Below are 19,197 nucleotides of genomic sequence, written 5' to 3'. Positions count from 1 at the left end.
ATCCAAGGCACTACATCTCTACAGCAGATGACTACAAAAGCCTCCTGACCCCTACTCCTGCCCCCAACAATCCAAACTCCACATGACATCAGCATGTCCTTTTCAACATAGGGTCAGATTTACCACCTTCTCCTATGGCTTCTCCCTCTCCAATGGCTTACCACTGTACACAAAATCAAATCGACTCTTGCCAGGTTTAAAACGTCCTATATCATTTATGTGATCTGTCTCCTGCCTTCACTCCTCTCCCACTGCTACTGCTCCTGATAAACACGTGCTCCAGCCACACTGGCCTTCTGTCTGCTGCTCCAGCAGGCCACAGTGTGCCCACCTCAAAGTTTTTGTGCTTGAATATCCCTCTGCCTGGAACACTTCTTCCAGGTCTTTTCATTTGCTGACCAGATTATCGTTCAGGTTTTTGTTTAAATGTCGCCTTCAGAGAGAAGCCTTTCTGAATGATTCTCAAATGCACTCCAGAATACTGACCTGTCTTATTTTCTTCATAGCACTCATACCTAAAGTTATTTATGTGTTGGTTTATTGACTGTCTCCCTACCCCCACCCCAACTAGAACGTAAGTTCTACTAGAGTAGCAACCTTGACCGGTTCACAGCCATAACTCTGGTATCTAGGCAACGCCTACACATAGGCGATAGCCAATAAACATCAGCTGAATACATCAACAGTACTGCAGTAGGTGCTGAGAGAGGGCATCAGAGGCCAGACAGAGAGAAACCACAATCACAGAAAACTAACCAATCTAATGATATGGACCACAGTCTAATCAAACTCAATAAAACTGAGGCATGCCATGTAGGGCCACCCAAGACAGGCAGGTCATGGTGGAGAGTTCTAACAAAATGTGGTCCACTGGAGAAGGGAATGGCAAACCACTTCAGTATTCTTACCTTGAGAACACCATGAACAGTATAAAAAGGCAAAAAGACAGGACAATGAAAGATGAACTCCCCATGCTACTGGAGATCAGTGGAGAAATAACTCCAAAAGAATGAAGAGACAGAGCCAAAGCAAAAACAACACCAAGTTGTGGATGTGACTGGTGATGGAACCCGTAAGGTCCAATGTTGTAAAGAACAATATTGCATAGGAACCTGGAATGTTAGGTCCATGAATCAAGGCAAATTGGAAGTGGTCAAACAGGAGATGGTAAGAATGAATGTCGACATTTTAGGAAATCAGCAAACTAAAATGGACTGGAATGGGTGAATTTAACTCAGATGACCATCATATCTACTACTTTGGGCAAAAATCCCTTAGAAGAAATGGGAGTAGCCATTATAGTCAACAAGAGAGTCCGAAATGCAGTCAGATCAGATCAGATCAGTCGCTCAGTCGTGTCCGACTCTTTGCGACCCCATGAAATGCAGTACTTGGGTGCAATCTCAAAAACGACAGAATGATCTCTGTTCGCTTCCAAGACATACCATTCAATATCACAGTAATCCAAGTCTATGCCCCGACTGGTAATGCTGAAGCAGCTGAAGTTGAATGGTGCTGTGAAGACCTACAATACCTTTTAGAAATAACACCCAAAAAAGATACCCTTTTCATTATAGGGGACAGGAATGCAAAAGTAGGAAGTCAAGAAACACCTGGAGTAACAGGCAAATTTGGCCTTGGAGTACAAAATGAAGTAGGGCAAAGGCTCATAGAGCTTTGCCAAAGGAATGCACTGATCATAGCAAACATCCTCTTCCAAGAACACGAGAGAAGACTCTACACGTGGACATCACCAGATGGTCAACACCAAAATAAGACTGATTATATTCTCTACAGTCAAAGATGGAGAAGCTCTATACAGTCAGAAAAAACAAGACCAGGAGCTGACTATGGCTTAGATTATGAACTCCTTACTGTCAAATTCAGATTTAAACTTTAGAAGGTAGGAAAAATCACTAGACCATTCAGGTATGAGCTAAATCAGATCCCTTACGACTGTACAGTGGAAGTGGGAAATAGATTTAAGGGACTAGATCTGATAAGAGTGCCTGATGAACTATGGATGGAGGTTCGTGACACTGTACAGGAGACAGGGATCAAGACCATCCTCAAGAAAAAGAAATGCAAAAAAGCAAAATGGCTCTTTGAGGAGCCTTACAAATAGCTGTGAAAAGGAGAGAAGCAAAAAACAAAGGAGAAAAGTAAAGATATATCCATTTGAATGCAGAGTTCCAAAGAATAGCAAGGAGAGATAAGAAAGCCTTCCTCAGCAATCAGTGCAAAGAAATAGAGGAAAACAATAGAGTGGGAAAGACTAGAGATCTCTTCAAGAAAATTAGAGATACCAAGGGAACATTTCATGCAAAGATGGGCTTAATAAAGGACACAAATGGTATGCTTCTAAAAGAAGCAGAAGATACTTAAAAGAGGCCGCAAGAATACACAGAACTGTACAAAATAGATCTTCACGACCCAGATGATCAGAATGGTGTGATCACTCACCTAGAGCCAGACATCCTGGAATGTGAAGTGAAGTGGGCTTTAGGAAGCATCACTATGAACAAATCTAGTGGAGGTGATGGAATTCCAGTTGAGCTATTTCAAATCCTGAAAGATGATGCTGTGAATGTGCTGCACTCAATATGCCAGCAAATTTGGAAAACTCAGCAGTGGCTATAGGACTGAAAAAGGTCAGTTTTCATTCCAATCCCTAAGAAAGGCAATGCCAAAGAATGCTGAAACTACCACACAATTGCACTCATCTCACACGCTAGTAAAGTAACGCTCAAAATTCTCCAAGTCAGGCTTCAACAATACGTGAACCATGAACTTCCAGATATTCAAGCTGGTTTTAGAAAAGGCAGAGGAACCAGAGATCAAATTGCCAATATCCGCTGGATCATCAAAAAAGCAAGAGAGTTCCAGACAAACATCTATTTCTGCTCTATTGACTATGCCAAAGCCTTTGACTGTGTGGATCACAACAAACTATGGAAAATTCTTCAAGAGATGGGAATACCAGACCATCTGACCTGCCTCTTGAGAAACCTGTATGCAGGTCAGGAAGCAACAGTTAAAATGACATGGACCAACAGACTGGTTCCAAATAGGAAAAGAAGTACATCAAGGCTGTATGGCTGTATATTGTCACCCTGCTTATTTAACTTATATGCAGAGTAATATCATGAGTAACGCCAGGCTGGATGAAGCACAAGCTGGAATCAAGACTGCTGGGAGAAATATCAATAATGTCAGATATGTATATGATGGAGAAGGCAATGGCACCCCACTCCAGTACTCTTGCCTGGAAAATCCCAGGGAAAATCTCCATGGATGGAGGAGGCTGGTAGGCTGCAATCCATGGGGTCGCTAAAAGTCGGACATGACTGAGCGACTTCACTTTCACTTTTCACTTTCCTGCATTGGAGAAGGAAATGGCAACCCACTCCAGTGTTCTTGCCTGGAGAATCCCAGGCATGGGGGAGCCTGGTGGGCTGCCATCTATGGGGTCGCACAGAGTCGGACACAACTGAAGTGACTTAGCAGCAGCAGCATGCACATGACACTATCCTTATGGCAGAAAGTGAAGAAGAACTAAAGAGCCTCTTGATGAAAGTGAAACAGGAGAGTGAAAAAGTTGGCTTAAAGCTCAACATTCAGAAAATTAAAATCACGGTATCTGGTCCCATCACTTCATGGGAAATAGATGGGGAAACAGTGGCCAACTATTTTTTTGGGCTCCAAAATCACTGCAGATGGTGACTGCAGCCATGAAATTAAGACGCTTACTCCTTGGAAGGAAAGTTATGACCAACCTAGACAGCATATTAAAAAGTAGAGACATTACTTTGTCAACAAAGGTCCATCTAGTCAAGGCTATGGTTTTTCCCGTAGTCATGTATGGATGTGAGAGTTGGACTATAAAGAAAGCTGAGCACTGAAGAATTGATGCTTTTGAACTGTGGTGTTGGAGAAGACTTTTGAAAGTTCCTTGGACTGCAAGGAGATCCAACCAGTCCATCCTAAAGGAGATCAGTCCTGAATATTCATTGGAAGGACTGATGTTGAAGCTGAAACTCCAATACTTTGGCCACCTGATGCAAAGAACTGACTCATTTCAAAAGACCCTGATGCTGGGTAAGATTGAAGGTGGGAGGATAAGGAGATGACAAAGGACAAGATGGTTGGATGGCATCACCGATTCAATGGACATGGACAGGGAGGCCTGGCATGCTGCGGGTCATGGGGTCGCAAAGAGTAGGACATGACTGAGCGACTGAACTGAACTGGTATTTTTCAAACAATTATTTTGGACTTGATATTGTCAGGAGGCATGCGAAATGTAAGAAACATAGTCCTTACTTTGAAGAACTTTGGAAACAAAATACACATTGAATTTTTTTGTCTTTTTAAACTCAGATTTATAAATATTCTTATGCATATCTAAACAGTCTTTCCCTTTATTTAAAGAGTAAACAGGGCAATTCCAAGGCAAAAGGAACCTTGTACACCTGGTCATTATGGTTATAACCAACTGGGCCCGGGGTCTAAACTAAAATTACTGATATACTCCAGGATAATGGTTCCCAAGACTGACAGAGTTTAGGAACACTTTGGGGAGAAGGAATCTGGAATCCCAACTCAGAAGTACTGAGACAGAATTTTGGGGGACCAGGCATGGTGCTCCGTATGTTCTGTAAGCCTCCCCAGATAAGTGTAATACACAGCCACAACCTATTTACAATTACATGGGTTTTCCAGACCTCTTCACATTCAACTTCAAGTCATTAAATTGGAGCTAATCTTTTCATTTGTCTACAAACGTCCAATAGTCTCTTACTTAAATGTCAATTCAAAAACAGAGCCTCCGCTGTCATTGCAAATTGCAAGAGTTGGATCATCTGTAAACTAAACAGAGAAGGAATTTATTTTAACAATTTTAAAAAAACCAGTCAAATGTTAAAAAGGGGAAAATTTATAAAATTTTAAAAATACAAGACAAACACATTTAATAGCATTTGAAATCACCTAGACTGACCTTATTACTCTAATACAAACTTACCCATATTTAGAATAAAAATGGTTCAATATCATTAAAAACTGAGACTTTAAAGAAGTAAAACCTTCTCAAAAGGATAAAAGAAAAATACAAATTATGATTCATAAAAGCCCTAAACTTATCTACTTGGGTTCTTATATTAATTTTTTCAAACTTGCTATTAAGCTGAATAGGATACTTTGGATATACTTACAGCTGCCTAGCTCTCAAGAATAAAGACACAATAAAAGATATTTGATGTCTTTGGGAAATAAGCTTGTTAGAATATGTTTTCTGAATAACTGAAGAGTTAATCTACTATATTTAAAAACAGTTTAACTTTTTATGCAACTCTTCCTAAAATGTGCTGCCCCTTCAGTCTTCTTCAATAAAGTATACTTTAGTTACTATTATCCACCCTGGAAAACTCAATAAATAATGTTCACAATGAGAGACTGTCCTAAGGGCTGATGTGGCCTGGCAGATGTGCATGCCAATAGATACAAAATTGAATAACTTAATTTATATCACTTCCAGTGACTAGTCTCCCTAACCCCAAAGGTTGTAAAACCATCCTAACTGGCATGCCTTTGGACTCTTCCAGAATGGCTGAGGTACAGGAGGCCACTATGAAATGCATCTTCTTCAACCACACACAAGCAAAGTACAGAAGTCCTACACCATGGTTCTCAAAGGCCTAGCTGAGCAGTTGCAAAAGTGGAGTGTAGAGAAAAATAACAGCATTCATAATTTTTATCTTCTACATTCTGAGTATGTGTTTTATGATATACTTAAATTTAGTACAGTAGCACATTTAATTTTAAATATTATATATATATATACACACACACACACACAGAGACATGTATGTGTGTGTGTGTGTGTGTGTGTGTATGAATTAAAGCCCAAATTATTATTGATGGGATGTGTACGGTTAAGTTTGGAGAATAACGAGTGAGAGGTTGACAGCATAAGAAGCCTTTGCCAAAAGCGGGCCCCAGAATTTCTGAGAAGCGTCTATACTTGTAGCATTGCCAAGCAATGCAAGTGTGCTTTCAATGTCAGCTATATTCTTCTGCTTTTATTTCTTCTGCCTTTTTCTCTCTGTCTTTACCTCTTCTGTTTCTTATTGTTTCTCCCAAAGATTTTGCTTTTTTCTGCAAATGGATTGGATTTTCATAAACCACCAAACATTTATTGAGCAACTACTACATGTAACACACAAAAATAAAAGAGAAACAGATCCTGGTTTCAAAGACCTTAATCTATTAAAGGAGATAAGACATAAACAACAACATATTAGAAGTTGGCTCATGCCGTATGAAAACAGGTCAAGATAAACTGCCATGATGTTCAGAAAGAGGAGAAATTCTCTCTACTTTTACTTGTCTTGGTTGTTTTCATTGTTACTAAATGCTTCAATGCTGCTTTGTCACAAAAGACTTTTTACGTAACTAACTGAGATGCAGACACATAAACTCCAGATGCTCCCAGACTTTAAAAAGCATATGTATGGATAAGAGAGGTCTGCACAGCTAACTAACCAAACGTGTACATGATTAAAATCCAGAAGATCTGATTTTAGACTTCTCTAGTTATAATCCTGTATGTTTTACACTTCTGAACGTGGACTTGACAGCATATAAAAACCAAGGTTCACACTGTATTTATAAATTAAATGTTACCTAAGGTGGTTTATTTTTTTCAGGCATGTAAGGAGAAAGTCAAGATTCGAACCTTGATGCTTTTCCTTTGGAGGCCTGAAAGAAAATAAACCAAGAAATTTGTTTCTAAACATAATGCAAACCTTGGTTCTTTCACAACCAGTGCCTTGAACTTCAAGTAATTCCCAACAAAGTGTGACAGGGCACACCACCCCAGCAGTAAAATCCTGGTGGACTAAGCAAAAAGTAAAAAGACCTTTTAAAATCTGCACGGAGTTTTCAGCAGGGTACTGCCTGTCTTTGCTGCCAACCTTTCGTCTAGGATCACTTCAGTTTACTCTCTTTCCTGCTGTATCTACTAGACGTCAATACAACTTATAGCTGAATGTTACCATGATAGCCTATCTCTGGATTTTACTTGGGAAAACATCTTGTTGGGCCAGTCACATAAAAGACAGTTCACTTTCAAGGATTCTGTTTATAAAGAAATCTACTTTAAAATGGATACAAGGGCATAATAATAAAGATTATTAGAAAAAGAAAATAAGAACTGTACCTTAATATGTAATATTGCTGTTCCCGGAGGATGAGCATCTGTTATTGATCTTAGAAGCTTTCCACTGGCCAAATCCCACATAGTGATCTATAAGACAACTAAATGCTTTAAAAACAAATTTATTGCTCTTTTTTGGACTTAAGTATCTTGGCTTTTGGCTGAAATAATCTATTCCTGGCCTATAAACATTGCAGACAAAGAACTATAAAGTTAAAACATAACTAAAGGTTGCAGATCCGCTGAAGCATGGGGCCCTTTTCCATCTTCATCCTCCCCTCATCCTACCCAGTCTACTTTTCCCTTCAGATTTTAAATCTTATTCTTTTACTGAGAGGTAAAAGAGATTTATTTAATGAGTCAATCTCTTTAGCACTGGTAAAAATTATCAAAAGGGCTTATTGCCAAACCAATTAGTGACATGTAAGTCAGAAGAAGAAAAGAAACAAAACTTACTGCCCAGTTTCAGAAGTAAAAACAAATACCAAATTTGTGTCCAGGGACACAGTTACAAAGCAAAATATATACTGTACTTAAAAATCAACAACAATCATCCTCACGACAGAAAGAAAGATATACAGGTCTATCTTGGGCTTCCCTGGTGGCTTAGAGGGTAAAGCATCTGCCTGCAATGCAGGAGACCCAGGTTCAATCCCTAGGTCGGGAGGATCCCCTGGAGAAGGAAATGGCAACCCACTCCAGTATTCTTGCCTGGAAAATCCAATGGACAGAGGAACCTGGTAGGTTATAGTCCATGGGGCCTCAAAGTGTCGGACACAACTGAGCGACTTCACTTCACTTCACAGAAAGAAAGTACATTTTGTATAATGGCCTGGTTGGTTTATAAAAGCTATTTGCGTATAGGGACATATGAATTGAGATATTAAAAATCATAGACTCTGGCTCAGTCAGTAACTTAATTTAAAAATTTAGACAAAAGTCAGACCAAGCAAATTCAGGTTAGCTCTACATATAGACATATCACTTTATAACATGTTTTTGTCTTCAAGATACTGACCTAGAGATAACAGGTTTAATTCATTTCACACTGTCTTATAGGTAAAATAAGGTTTCTATTTACCTGTCCCTTAGCAAAGCCACAGAGAAGTCTTGAGCAGTCATTGTTGATACTGAGGGCAGAGATAGCTCCATACTGACCTCCAACACTAGTGCTACCCAAGCAGAGTCGCAAAGCTTGATTCTGATCTAAAGAAAGCAATTGATAAGTCAAGTGAAAGAAATAAAGGTCTGACTAAGTATGTACATAGCACAGGCTTGTTTTCAAACACTTTGAGGTAGTAAGAATCAAAAGAATCAAACAAAGTTACGTTCATCTTAAAATACATTTATTGAGCAACTACTAGACAGTGGGCATTGAATTAGACACTAAGAATGCAGAAAAACGGTAACTACAAGGAAGCATAATACAAAACTTGCTCATGTTAAAAAGAAAATACTAAGAAAACTGTATCTCTTGGAACAACCAACTAACTTTCATTCTAGAACCATATTTTTTGCTATTTTTAGAATGCAAGATACATGAAATACCACCTTTTACAGTACATTTAAAACTTCAAAAATCAAAATTTATTTACAGTTTGGCTACAATTTTCATTTATATTATCCCTGAAGATTTACCAGGCAAATGAACAGAATAAATAAAATCATAGGGTATGTTTAAACAACTTAAGGAAATTCTTTTCAAGCATCAACAGCTGATACGCTAAAAGCAAATAATTCAAATCTCTACTAAATAAAGTTACTAAAAGGCAAAGATTCTGCCGTAATCACCTCTGATTTCTCTAGGAAGCATTTGGATATTACTAAACTTTATTATCTAATAAGTAGAAGAAATTCTTCTAGGGCTTCTCCTAGGCAGTGCTTATATTATATAGAGCTCATTACTGTACCCACTTGAAAACAATAAAATAAAAATTTTAAACATAAAGCATGTCTACAAACTTTAACTGTTTTTTAGTTGGTGGGGGGGAGGACACCATACTTGCACAATCAGGAGTTCTCTTAACTCCCCCAGCAATTGTTTGTGCTTCCCTTCACTATCTATGTGCTACTTTTTGGAGGTAAATACATCTTACTTCCACTCCTAGACTATGACCTATCTAAGGGCTGAGATCATGAGAGAATTAACATCCCCAGAATGCCTAGGGCAGTGCCTTGCACACAGAATGCATCTGACAATCATCTTAATAGATGCCATATTTGCAAATCTTCCTCCCATAAAGGTAAGCCCAGTTATCATTAGAAAGAGCCTAAAGACATTCATTCCCAAATGCATGGAATAATACTAGGTAAGCCCTTTTGCCCATACAAAGTGAATACTGTAAGAATATTTTTCTATGTTCACAAGCAGGCTCAAATAGCAATCCCCACCTCCCCAGGAGTTCTGACACAATTAATGTCAGAATTAATTGTCTCAGTTTTGACATAATTAGTGGCTGTATCCAGCACACAGAAAATATTTGATGTTTTATGATGTCACTTTAGATCTTAGCCTTCCAAGATGAACATTTGAAAAGGAATAAAATTCATAATATACAAGGTGTGATGTACTTTAAAAGTCCTATGTTTATTCACATCTATATTAATCACAAGAACAGATTTTTTCCTTATTTCTTTCCATCCTTACATACATTTTCCTCCCTTTTCCAGTTTAATCCAAACTGTTGTAATTGCCTTTTTCCTGACTCTAAATATGATATCACATTTTACTTTGCTCTACTGAATTGCATGCCTAACAGTGTTTTCCATGATCCTTATTTTGTCAGGGCTACGTTATACAGTTAGTAGATGATCCTTACACCCTGTTCTGCAAATTGTCAAGATTCATTGGTTGGGCAACAGTGTTGTATACATACTACCACTGTGGGTCATGTGAGTAGTCCAACGAATGGACTGAAAAAGTTAGAGGACAAAGACAGAAATTCTGCACCAGCCTCAAAAAGTCCATTTAGCCTGGTTGTCTGCCCTCTAGGCAAGAGTAGTGTCGGAATAGTCTCTGCTTTGATATCCAAACTACACAGTTCTGATCGACCAGTACTTAAAGACACTAACTATTGCTTTAACAAAGTCCTTACTTTAAATTTGAGTATTTAAGTACTCTTATAACTCAGGGATCACCAACTCAACAGACATGAGTTTGAGTAAACTCCGGGAGTTGGTGATGGACAGGAAGGCCTGGCGTACTGCAGTCCATGGGGTCACAAAGAGTCGAACACGACTGAGCGACTAAACTGAACTGAACTGATAACTCAGGGAGAGTAAGCACAGGAGAATTTAAGGAGTATGACAAAATAGAGAATAAGGGTACCATTAAGAAAAAGGAAGTAAAGAGGGGAGGAAAAAGACACAACTAACCTTTACATTAAAAACCCAGACATGATTCTTTTTCTGACTGTGTACTAAAAACTAGCTAAGACAGGGACCAAATTATCAACAGTGGTCACTCCTAAAATATGTACTAAATTTATATCCCATAGGACTCTGTTAACGAAGACTGTCAATGTTTTCCCCTTGACTTTTACAATGTATTCATTATCTTTATAATGTCCCTTTATAAGGTAGCACGGCTGTGAGGTAATGGACAGTGCCTAAAACATAATATTGTTTAACTCCACAAAGATACTTATCAATTCGTATTGGTGTCATTATACATTCTGTATTTATGGTGCCATATGAATAAACCTATACAATTTAAACAAATCAGAAAAGACAGAATTTCTGCGGAAAGAAGAAAGCAGGGTCTTACTGAAGAGGTTTCTCCTACTAGAACATTCTGTAGTCCAGATTTTTCTAGACTATTCTGGGGAAAGGTACTCGGTGAAGACAAAAATAAAACCTCTTTCAAACAATTTATAAAGTTACACAGAAGGAACAAAAAGGACCTGAACAGCAGTAAGAAAGGTGAAAATCAGAGCTTTCCATGTTCTACTCCTCCAAGGGGGCTCTTGATTTGGGGGGGGGGGGGGAATGAGACTATCATTTTTCCTATAAGCTTCACAGAGTTGGTACAGAGCTTAAATTTTGTAAATGCCTATGAAAAATATGAAAGCTATCCAATGATACACATGCAAAGAATTATTTTAATGATAATAAGTAGCTTATCAATTAAGAGAACTCAAAGCCCAGATACCACAAAAAGCACATCTAAATTGACAGTGCAATGCATTACATCTATTTCTTTATTAGTATATCTTTCAAAATACACTTTACTTAGGGTTGATCCCAGCATATTCTAGGCTTAAGAGTAATGGACTAAGTAACAAAGAAAAGCCATAAATAACATATAAAGTCTACAATAGCCATAAAATCTAAATTTGAACATACTTCAAGAATTTCTGCTCTTTCCACATACCAAAATTAACCTAATGTTCTATTTCTTCACCCCAAATTTAACTACACCCTAAAGACCATCGAAGAAGGAAATACCTAGATCCTAGAAAGAATCGAAATCAAATTATATGCATAGAGCTCTACTTTTATCACCAGTATTCACCATTCTTCAATACTACTCCTTTGTGCACATTAAAATATTCTCTATGACCAAAGAAGAAGAAGAAAAGAGAGATTAGGAAACACTTTTCATCAATGATCATAAAGCAGCAGAAGCACTTTATCTGACCACCATCTAACACACACAGAATTAAAGCTCTCCATTCCCTCTTTAACCTTACTGACTAAAGCCCAGGATACACTGACTCCCCACAGATAACTGGCTATTTTCTAGAATGCAGATGCTTAGGAAGAGTCAACTGTTTTCATTTCCAAATCTGTTCATGCCACTATAAATACTACTGCACTTAAAAAACGTTAAACAATATGTCAACTAATGAAATAGAGTGCAAAAGAGCAAGCTGCTGTTTCTATGACAGCTAAATGGATGTTTTTGAAAAACTTGGTAAAGGTGAGTTGCTCTAAATAACTGTCATGAAGTAAGGTATGGACAAGATAACTGCAGAAAACTGGAAAGTTCTATGAAAATCTAAAATTTTGCACACCTCAAGTGATTCACAGGTACCCAAGCTTTTACCTCTTTTGTTTAATTAAAAGTACAAATTTTGCATGACCTATCATTGATGTAGCTTGTGCCAGAAAAGGATGCTGCAGACCTCCAACTGGCAGAAAAAAACTCAGTTTTGGACTGTATCAAAAGATTAGGGGGGAAATGAATATTTATTTTCATTTAAAATAAAATATTGAAGGTATACATATATTTGTAATTTTTAACAATTCTCTAACCAATTTCAATTAGCTGGTTCTTTTCAATAAGCATTTCATAACAGGGTGTCAACTGTAATTGATAACATTCTCCTTCAACAATAAAAAGGTCAAAAGAAAAAGAGTCACTCATGCACATCAAAATTACTATACCTTTTCCTTTGAATCCATGGAGAAAAGATCAAAAGAAAGAGAAAAGCAAGAAATCAGTTCAAAAGTTCAGAGAAAAGACAGGTAAGATTTCAAGAGTATAAGTGGTAAACTTTACTTACCTGTGAGAATGATACTAAATGTGATTAAATGATATGTCTAGCATTTATATTTAGGTATTGGTTATGGAAATAGAAAAAATTCATAATATCCAAATTTTAGCATAGTAAATCCAAGTCCATTAAATTTGATAAAACAATTTCAAAAAGATAATCCATTAAGGTATACTAACAACTCAAAAAAATGAAAGACTAAAGGGCCTTAGGATAGGGATATATCTCTAGTAAGAGTCAGATTTTTGAGATCCTATAATTAGGTAAGAACCAAGATACATAACAAATACCACATACCTTTACTTCCTTAAGAATAGGAATTCTACATCGTGCTTAAGAAACTTACAATGATTACTATTCTAATGACCCAGGCCTTCATTCCAAAGAGACTCTAATGGTACTTAAACAAGTTCTTCCTGCTGCACTTTTTCCTATGATCAACAAAGATGTTTAAAAGATCAGATTTAACCCAGACCTCAAATCTAGACACTTCTTAGCATTATTACTCTGCCATTTGTTCCTGACTTTCAAGCAAATTTTAATCCATTTGTTAAAACTCATTGTCCAGATATCTGATTCCTACAAAAATAATGAGTAAAATTTACTAACTGCATGATTAAAAATCCAAACCATAACTAGAATGTTATGATTCTTTCTCAAAATGCTCATTATGGCATACTTTCTTTTTCATGAGACTTTAATGAAAGATTACTGTTTCATCAAATCCACAAGAAAGTTGCTTGGGTCTATAAAAAATCAGAAAGCAGCCCCAAGGAAATTGAGACAGCAATGAAAGACACTGTACTGTTCTCCCCTGTTAGTTTTTTATTTTAAAAGACTTCATTTTAATTTGTTGCAGTGAATTCTACATGGGTTTGATTATAAGCAGCCACATATTCTTAGAACCTTGGGGGGTAAGGAAGAGATATTAAAGCAGATAGAGTTGAGAGTGAGTACTGGTAAGGGGGAACAAAAATAAGCATGTTCTACTGATAGATAAACATATGCATTATAGTCTATCCTTGTTCATCTTAGTTCTTGCATTCTTTCCTTCTTGTATCTTGGAATTCGCCTCCATTTCTCTCAGAACAGGTGAACAACTTGGAGGAGTGGAAACATACTAATCTTGGGATTCAGTATACTTTGATTTTGAATTTGGCTTTGTACATGTCACTTAACCTCTCTCCAGTTCTCAAACACCTCATATGTAAATAAGGTGACTAACTAAAAGTCCTTTCAATATTCTTTCCCAAAATTCTATCAATCTAATACCAACCCTGCCCTCATAGGAAAACAAGCATTCTTATACCTGATAGGAGAGCAAGTTGGTAAAACTTTCTAGGAGGCAGTTAGGCAATATACATCAGAAACATTTAAAATGTTCATACCCTGACATAAGCTAGTCCACTTTTAGGAATTTGTCTGAAAGAAGTAATCATGTGCACAGAAAACTGCAGTTACAAAGATGGTCATCACTCTATTTTTTTGTTTAGAAACAACCTAAATGTCTTATAGAAGAAAATGATTGATTAAATGGTGAATCCATTTAACAGGATACATGTAGCCATTAAAAATGATGTTACACAGAAACAGACTCACACAGAAAACAAACTAATGGTTACTAAAGGAGAGGGATAAATTAATAGATACAAACCACTATATATAAAATAGATAAACAACACAATCCTGTATATCACAGGGAACTATATTCAATATCCTGTAATAAACCACAATGGAAAAGAATATGAAAAAGAATATATATGTGTGTGTGTGTGGGTGGGCATGTGTATATATATACACACACATGAACTGTATCACTTTGATGTACACCAGAAACTAAACACAACACTGTAAATCAACCATACTTAAATTTAAAACAAAAAAGCTGATAAAACAGGAAAAAAGATACTACACATGATTTTAATAATTATATAGAAAAATGTTCATTATAATGAAAAAGCAGGTTACAAATTAACATGATCCAATTTGGAGAGTGCACATATGTATACACATATGTACAGGACAAAAGATTTCAAGGTCATATAGAAATGTTAGGAATTATTTCTGGATGGCAGATTTTGGTGTATCTTCAATTTTTTGCTCATCTAAATTTATTATGAACACATATTATGGAATAAGAGAAATAATTAAAGAATCAATTCTAAAGTTCTCTCTAGAGAATTGTATTTTTTGTTTCCATTCTTCTCATCCCCAGACAATAATTTGTATCCATCACCTTTGAAAAGACTAGATGTTAAAATCACATGATGAACAGGCTTCTGGTATAATGGAAAACTTGGAAGTCAAATTATTCAAAAACAAGGGAAAATTACTAGTTATTCAATCATGATAAAGATGCAAGGACCACAAAGATCAAATTATGGTTCTGCTATTAAAGTGTTCCCAGGTATTCCATAAATAATATTCTGTAGCATCCTTACTAAAATACAGTGTCATCCGGAATTCCATTTGAGAGAGTTCCAAAAGCTTTAAAATCAGTGAGAACACTAAAAATGACAGGAAAACATTTTCTAGTAGTATTTAAACAGAACAAAATGTTTTGCTCATAGTTTGGGGGCAAAAGCAAAGAAAGATGAAAATCAGAGTTATTTAGTCTCACGGAGGAAAAAAAAATGAAAAAAAAAACTTAGGATTATCACGTACCATAAAAATAAAACTAACGAAGTTCTCATCTCAACCCAAAAAATAAAGTGATTATAGGCTAAAAAACTTTCAGTTTAGAGGGATTTACAATGTAAATGAAAAAACCTTACTATCAGTTAAGAGTTACTGAAAATTACTGAGAAAGCCTGGAAATCTTTCCCTGACGATCTTTTCAAATACTTACTACTCAGATATGATTTAGAATAAAAAAATTACCACCACCACAAACCAGAGGCAGACAAAATGACAAACCCTGTTGCTCTCAACTTTACATTCTTTTTGTCTAGGTCTGCAGAGAGTCAAATGGTGTATGGTATGATATAATAGCTTATAAATTCATAAAGAAGAAAATTAACTTGCAATGAGCAACAAAATGAAGCTGAGTCAAGCACTTTTTAACTATAAAAATGCTGACTGCTACTCTTCAAGTTTTTCTGGCATTTTTCAGAAAAATAAAGTTTACTATAAAAACTGTGATTAAGAGATATTATCTTTTAAAAAACTCAAATACTTAATATTTAAAATAAGCAGCTAGAAAATTTACCAAATATTAAGGCCAATCCATGAGATGTACCCACTGCTATCAAACTGGATACTGCCTGAGAACAAAAGAGAAGATTATATTTTAAAACATTATATCAAGGATCTTGAAATAATCAGAATTAAATTTGTTGGTCTTCTTTCCTCTAGACACCAGATAACACACCAACTATTATAAATAAGGAAAATTTCATCTAGGAGGCAAAATGCAAGATAAAACTCAGAACATCTTATTTCTTGGCATCCCTCTAAATTTATTCTAAGGGTAACAATACTAAAATATCATATGTTCAACATTATAGGCAAAAACATGCCACTTAACTTCCTCTAAAGCAATTTAAAATAAAAAAAGTTCAAGTTTCCAGACAAAGTAAAGGCACTTATGCTACCTAACCAAGAGCCTCCTATGAGGTGTGGGAAAAGAACAGGAAAGACCTTCCCCAGCTCATTCACAAGAGCCAAAAGGCGCCAGAAATACTCAAAACTCAGCCCACTTCCCTCACCAATTGACTGACTAATAAGAGAGCTACAGGAGGCAGCTGGAAATAGTTGAAAATAGAAAAGAGGGCACTAGTGTGCTTTCAATATCCCCCAGTTCTCTATAATCACCCCCACAGATTTACTATTTGGCAAGCTTGGCAATGGAGTTCAGAGCTGTTAAATGTACTATTTACCACAAAGTGATTTTACCGAACACTGTTTCCACTCCCTATAACCAAAAGGAGGTCAAGTCACAGAAGGAGCAAATGTACTGGGCAGGATAGTACCACATAAAATAAATCTGGAAATGGGCTAATCAGTATCCATTATATGCATCTCAAAAAACAAAACTGAAGAGTAACAATACACTAGAAAGAGAATATTCAACACGACTAAATTTTAAATGATTACTGGCAGTAAATGACATATGAATTTATCCTCGTAAAATGTATGTAATAACTGAGTATCAGAAGAATAAATCTAAGAAAACCTGGTAATAGAAAGGTTACTTTTAAAAGATTAAAGTATACTTACAATTGCTGTAGGCAAGCCAGCATCTACTTTGTCCTAAATAAAATTTAAAAAAAAAGTATTTGAAAAGATATTTCCACTTTTAAACAAAAAAATGGTATAAGGCCCTCTCTTTACATATATGATTCAGACAAGAGGGGGAACCATCACTTTTGCCCCCAGCTACAGAATTTTAGCACTGATGTTACAGCTTAGGATAGTGACTCTCAAAAGTCAAGGAGCATCAGAATCACCTGGAATATCTGTTAAAATGCAGATCCCTAGCTACACTGCTAGAACTAGATTTCAAGTCAGTAGGTCTGGGATAGTGCCCAGGAATCTGCTTTTTCTTAGGAAATTTTTATGCAATGGACACATTTTACAAAATCACTATCTTAAGGTATCTCCATTATCTTAGGTGATCATAAAATGATAAATACACTTTAAAGTTAATTTGAGTCGATTTTAAATATAATCCCACGTCATATTACTTTGAGGAGGATTCCAAAACAACAAAGTTCACAACTCCAAAAGTTTCATCTCTCCTAAGTGTTCTCCAGGCATAGACTACAAGGCTATGATGGTCAACACCACAGGAAGCCCTAATAACATCACTATCCACATGGCTGAAGGCATTACTAAACAGCCATTCAGAGGAGATACCCCAAAATATAACTAGCTTTACATGTTAATAAACCAACCATCACAGAAAAGCATACAATTTAAATTGAGCTGGTAATCCAAAATTAGAAAAACAAAGTATGAAGACTGTCACAAGAAAAGCAGTTTTCATTTTAACATACCAAAGGAGCTCAGCCATGGCAATGAAATAAGAACAGAATGCAAACACTCTGGGATTTATTAGAATTTTTCCCTCCTCTTCAAGAGAAAAGAGAAACCCTTTTAAATAACAGATTTATCTAATCATTGTTCAATGTCTGAGTTTTAGTTCAGTCTCCATTATTCAAAATATTTTTAAAACTGCACAGGTGGGTCAAATGACTGTTCTGGTTCATCTTGATTTTGAAAGGAATGAATTTCATCACCTACATAAGGATTAAATTCAGAAAACGTCATGGAAATGTAATCCTCAACAGGTGGTTCCCATTCTAGCAAATATGAGTTACTCTCCACCTAAAAGAGGAAGGACAATTGCCCAGGTTTCCCCCATTGCTTGCCTATCTCTCTATTTAAATTGACTTCATGATATATGAGCTGGGCCGGGGTATACCAAATGCCGAGAGAGAACACTTTTTCCTTTTTTTTTTCACTTTTTCCTTTTTTGTTGTTTTTGGGGTTTTTTTGTTTGTTTGTTCTGGTTTTTTTGCAAGGGGCAGGGAGGGTGGTCTGCAACAAGAGCTTTCACTGATAAACCTAAAACTTACAATGTGGCTATGGTGTCATGATCCACTTCTCTATCAATCTCTTACCCTCATAAAAAATAAAACTTTGTCCAAACTGAATATGCAAAACACTAATTAAACTCCATGAAAAGAACATAAAAACATATCAAAGTTCCTGGGATATGAATCATGATTCATATCAACATCATTATTATTACTATTACTTATATAATCTATATATTTGAATTCAGAAAACCAAAACCGAAAGACTACGTAAAACTATAAGCCTTGAGGCCAAAGGAAAATTTGATAAACATACCAGAATCAGCATCTATTGTCTTAATGGACTATTAAATATTTTTGTACTAATCCAGTGCTCCAAACCATTTTCAAAACAGACACAGATACTCTGTTCCAGCCATTACACACTGGCCACTTTCACCAATACCACCCCCATTTCACAACAAAAGCAGCACTAGACTTGGAGCCAAAAACCCCTAAATTTGAGTAATTGCTCTGCTATCTCCTAACCCAATGATGTAAGACAAGTTAATATCACCTCTGAGTCTGTCTTCTCATTTGTAAAATAGGATACGGCTTTCCCTACTTTCAAAGTTGTGAGAGTATATGAAGTAAGGTACATGAAAAGACTTTTGTGAATTATAAAAACATCACTCAGTTGTAAAAGATTCTGATCAATCATTCCTCCATATGAAAACACTAAAAAAAAAAAATCGCTCTACCTCAACCAAATACACAAGATGGCAACTAAACTGAAAAGGAATTTAAAGAAAAGGCAGATAGTGTTTCTTTTAGGCTTGCTGCCATATTTCATTTAGGCACACCCGAGACTCCGGGCAGACCTTTATTTCATGGCTGCACTAATTTCTATGTCAAGATGTGTAGCTATGTCTTATGAGTCAAAAATAATCACACAAAACCCATG

At 36.3% G+C, this 19,197-nt stretch overlaps 1 protein-coding gene across 12 annotated transcripts in view; it reads right to left on the bottom strand.

Moving 5' to 3' along the window:
- VPS8 (VPS8 subunit of CORVET complex) overlaps positions 1 to 19,197 on the bottom strand; it is a 302,600-nt gene that overhangs the window by 261,025 nt on the left and 22,378 nt on the right. For 7 of the 12 annotated variants that reach the window (XM_086397371.1, XM_086397382.1, XM_086397390.1 and 4 more), the window contains 5 exons: positions 16,933 to 16,965; positions 15,923 to 15,977; positions 8,298 to 8,422; positions 7,220 to 7,306; positions 4,802 to 4,869 (listed from right to left, as the gene is read on the bottom strand). In XM_086397371.1, coding sequence (XP_086253497.1) covers positions 4,802 to 4,869; positions 7,220 to 7,306; positions 8,298 to 8,422; positions 15,923 to 15,977; positions 16,933 to 16,965 — 368 coding nt within the window. Of the gene's footprint in view, positions 1 to 4,801; positions 4,870 to 6,684; positions 6,760 to 7,219; positions 7,325 to 8,297; positions 8,423 to 15,922; positions 15,978 to 16,307; positions 16,423 to 16,932; positions 16,966 to 19,197 lie in introns of those variants that run through there. The other 5 variants (XM_086397409.1, XM_086397418.1, XM_086397426.1 and 2 more) reach the window with 5 other exon arrangements.

The sequence above is a fragment of the Bos grunniens genome, chromosome 1 (genome assembly GCF_055505025.1).
Source record: "Bos grunniens cultivar Pamir isolate PY7600 chromosome 1, Bosgru_T2T1.0, whole genome shotgun sequence".
NCBI classification, from domain to species: Eukaryota; Metazoa; Chordata; class Mammalia; order Artiodactyla; family Bovidae; genus Bos; species Bos grunniens.
This window is presented reverse-complemented; position numbering and strand designations above follow the sequence as displayed.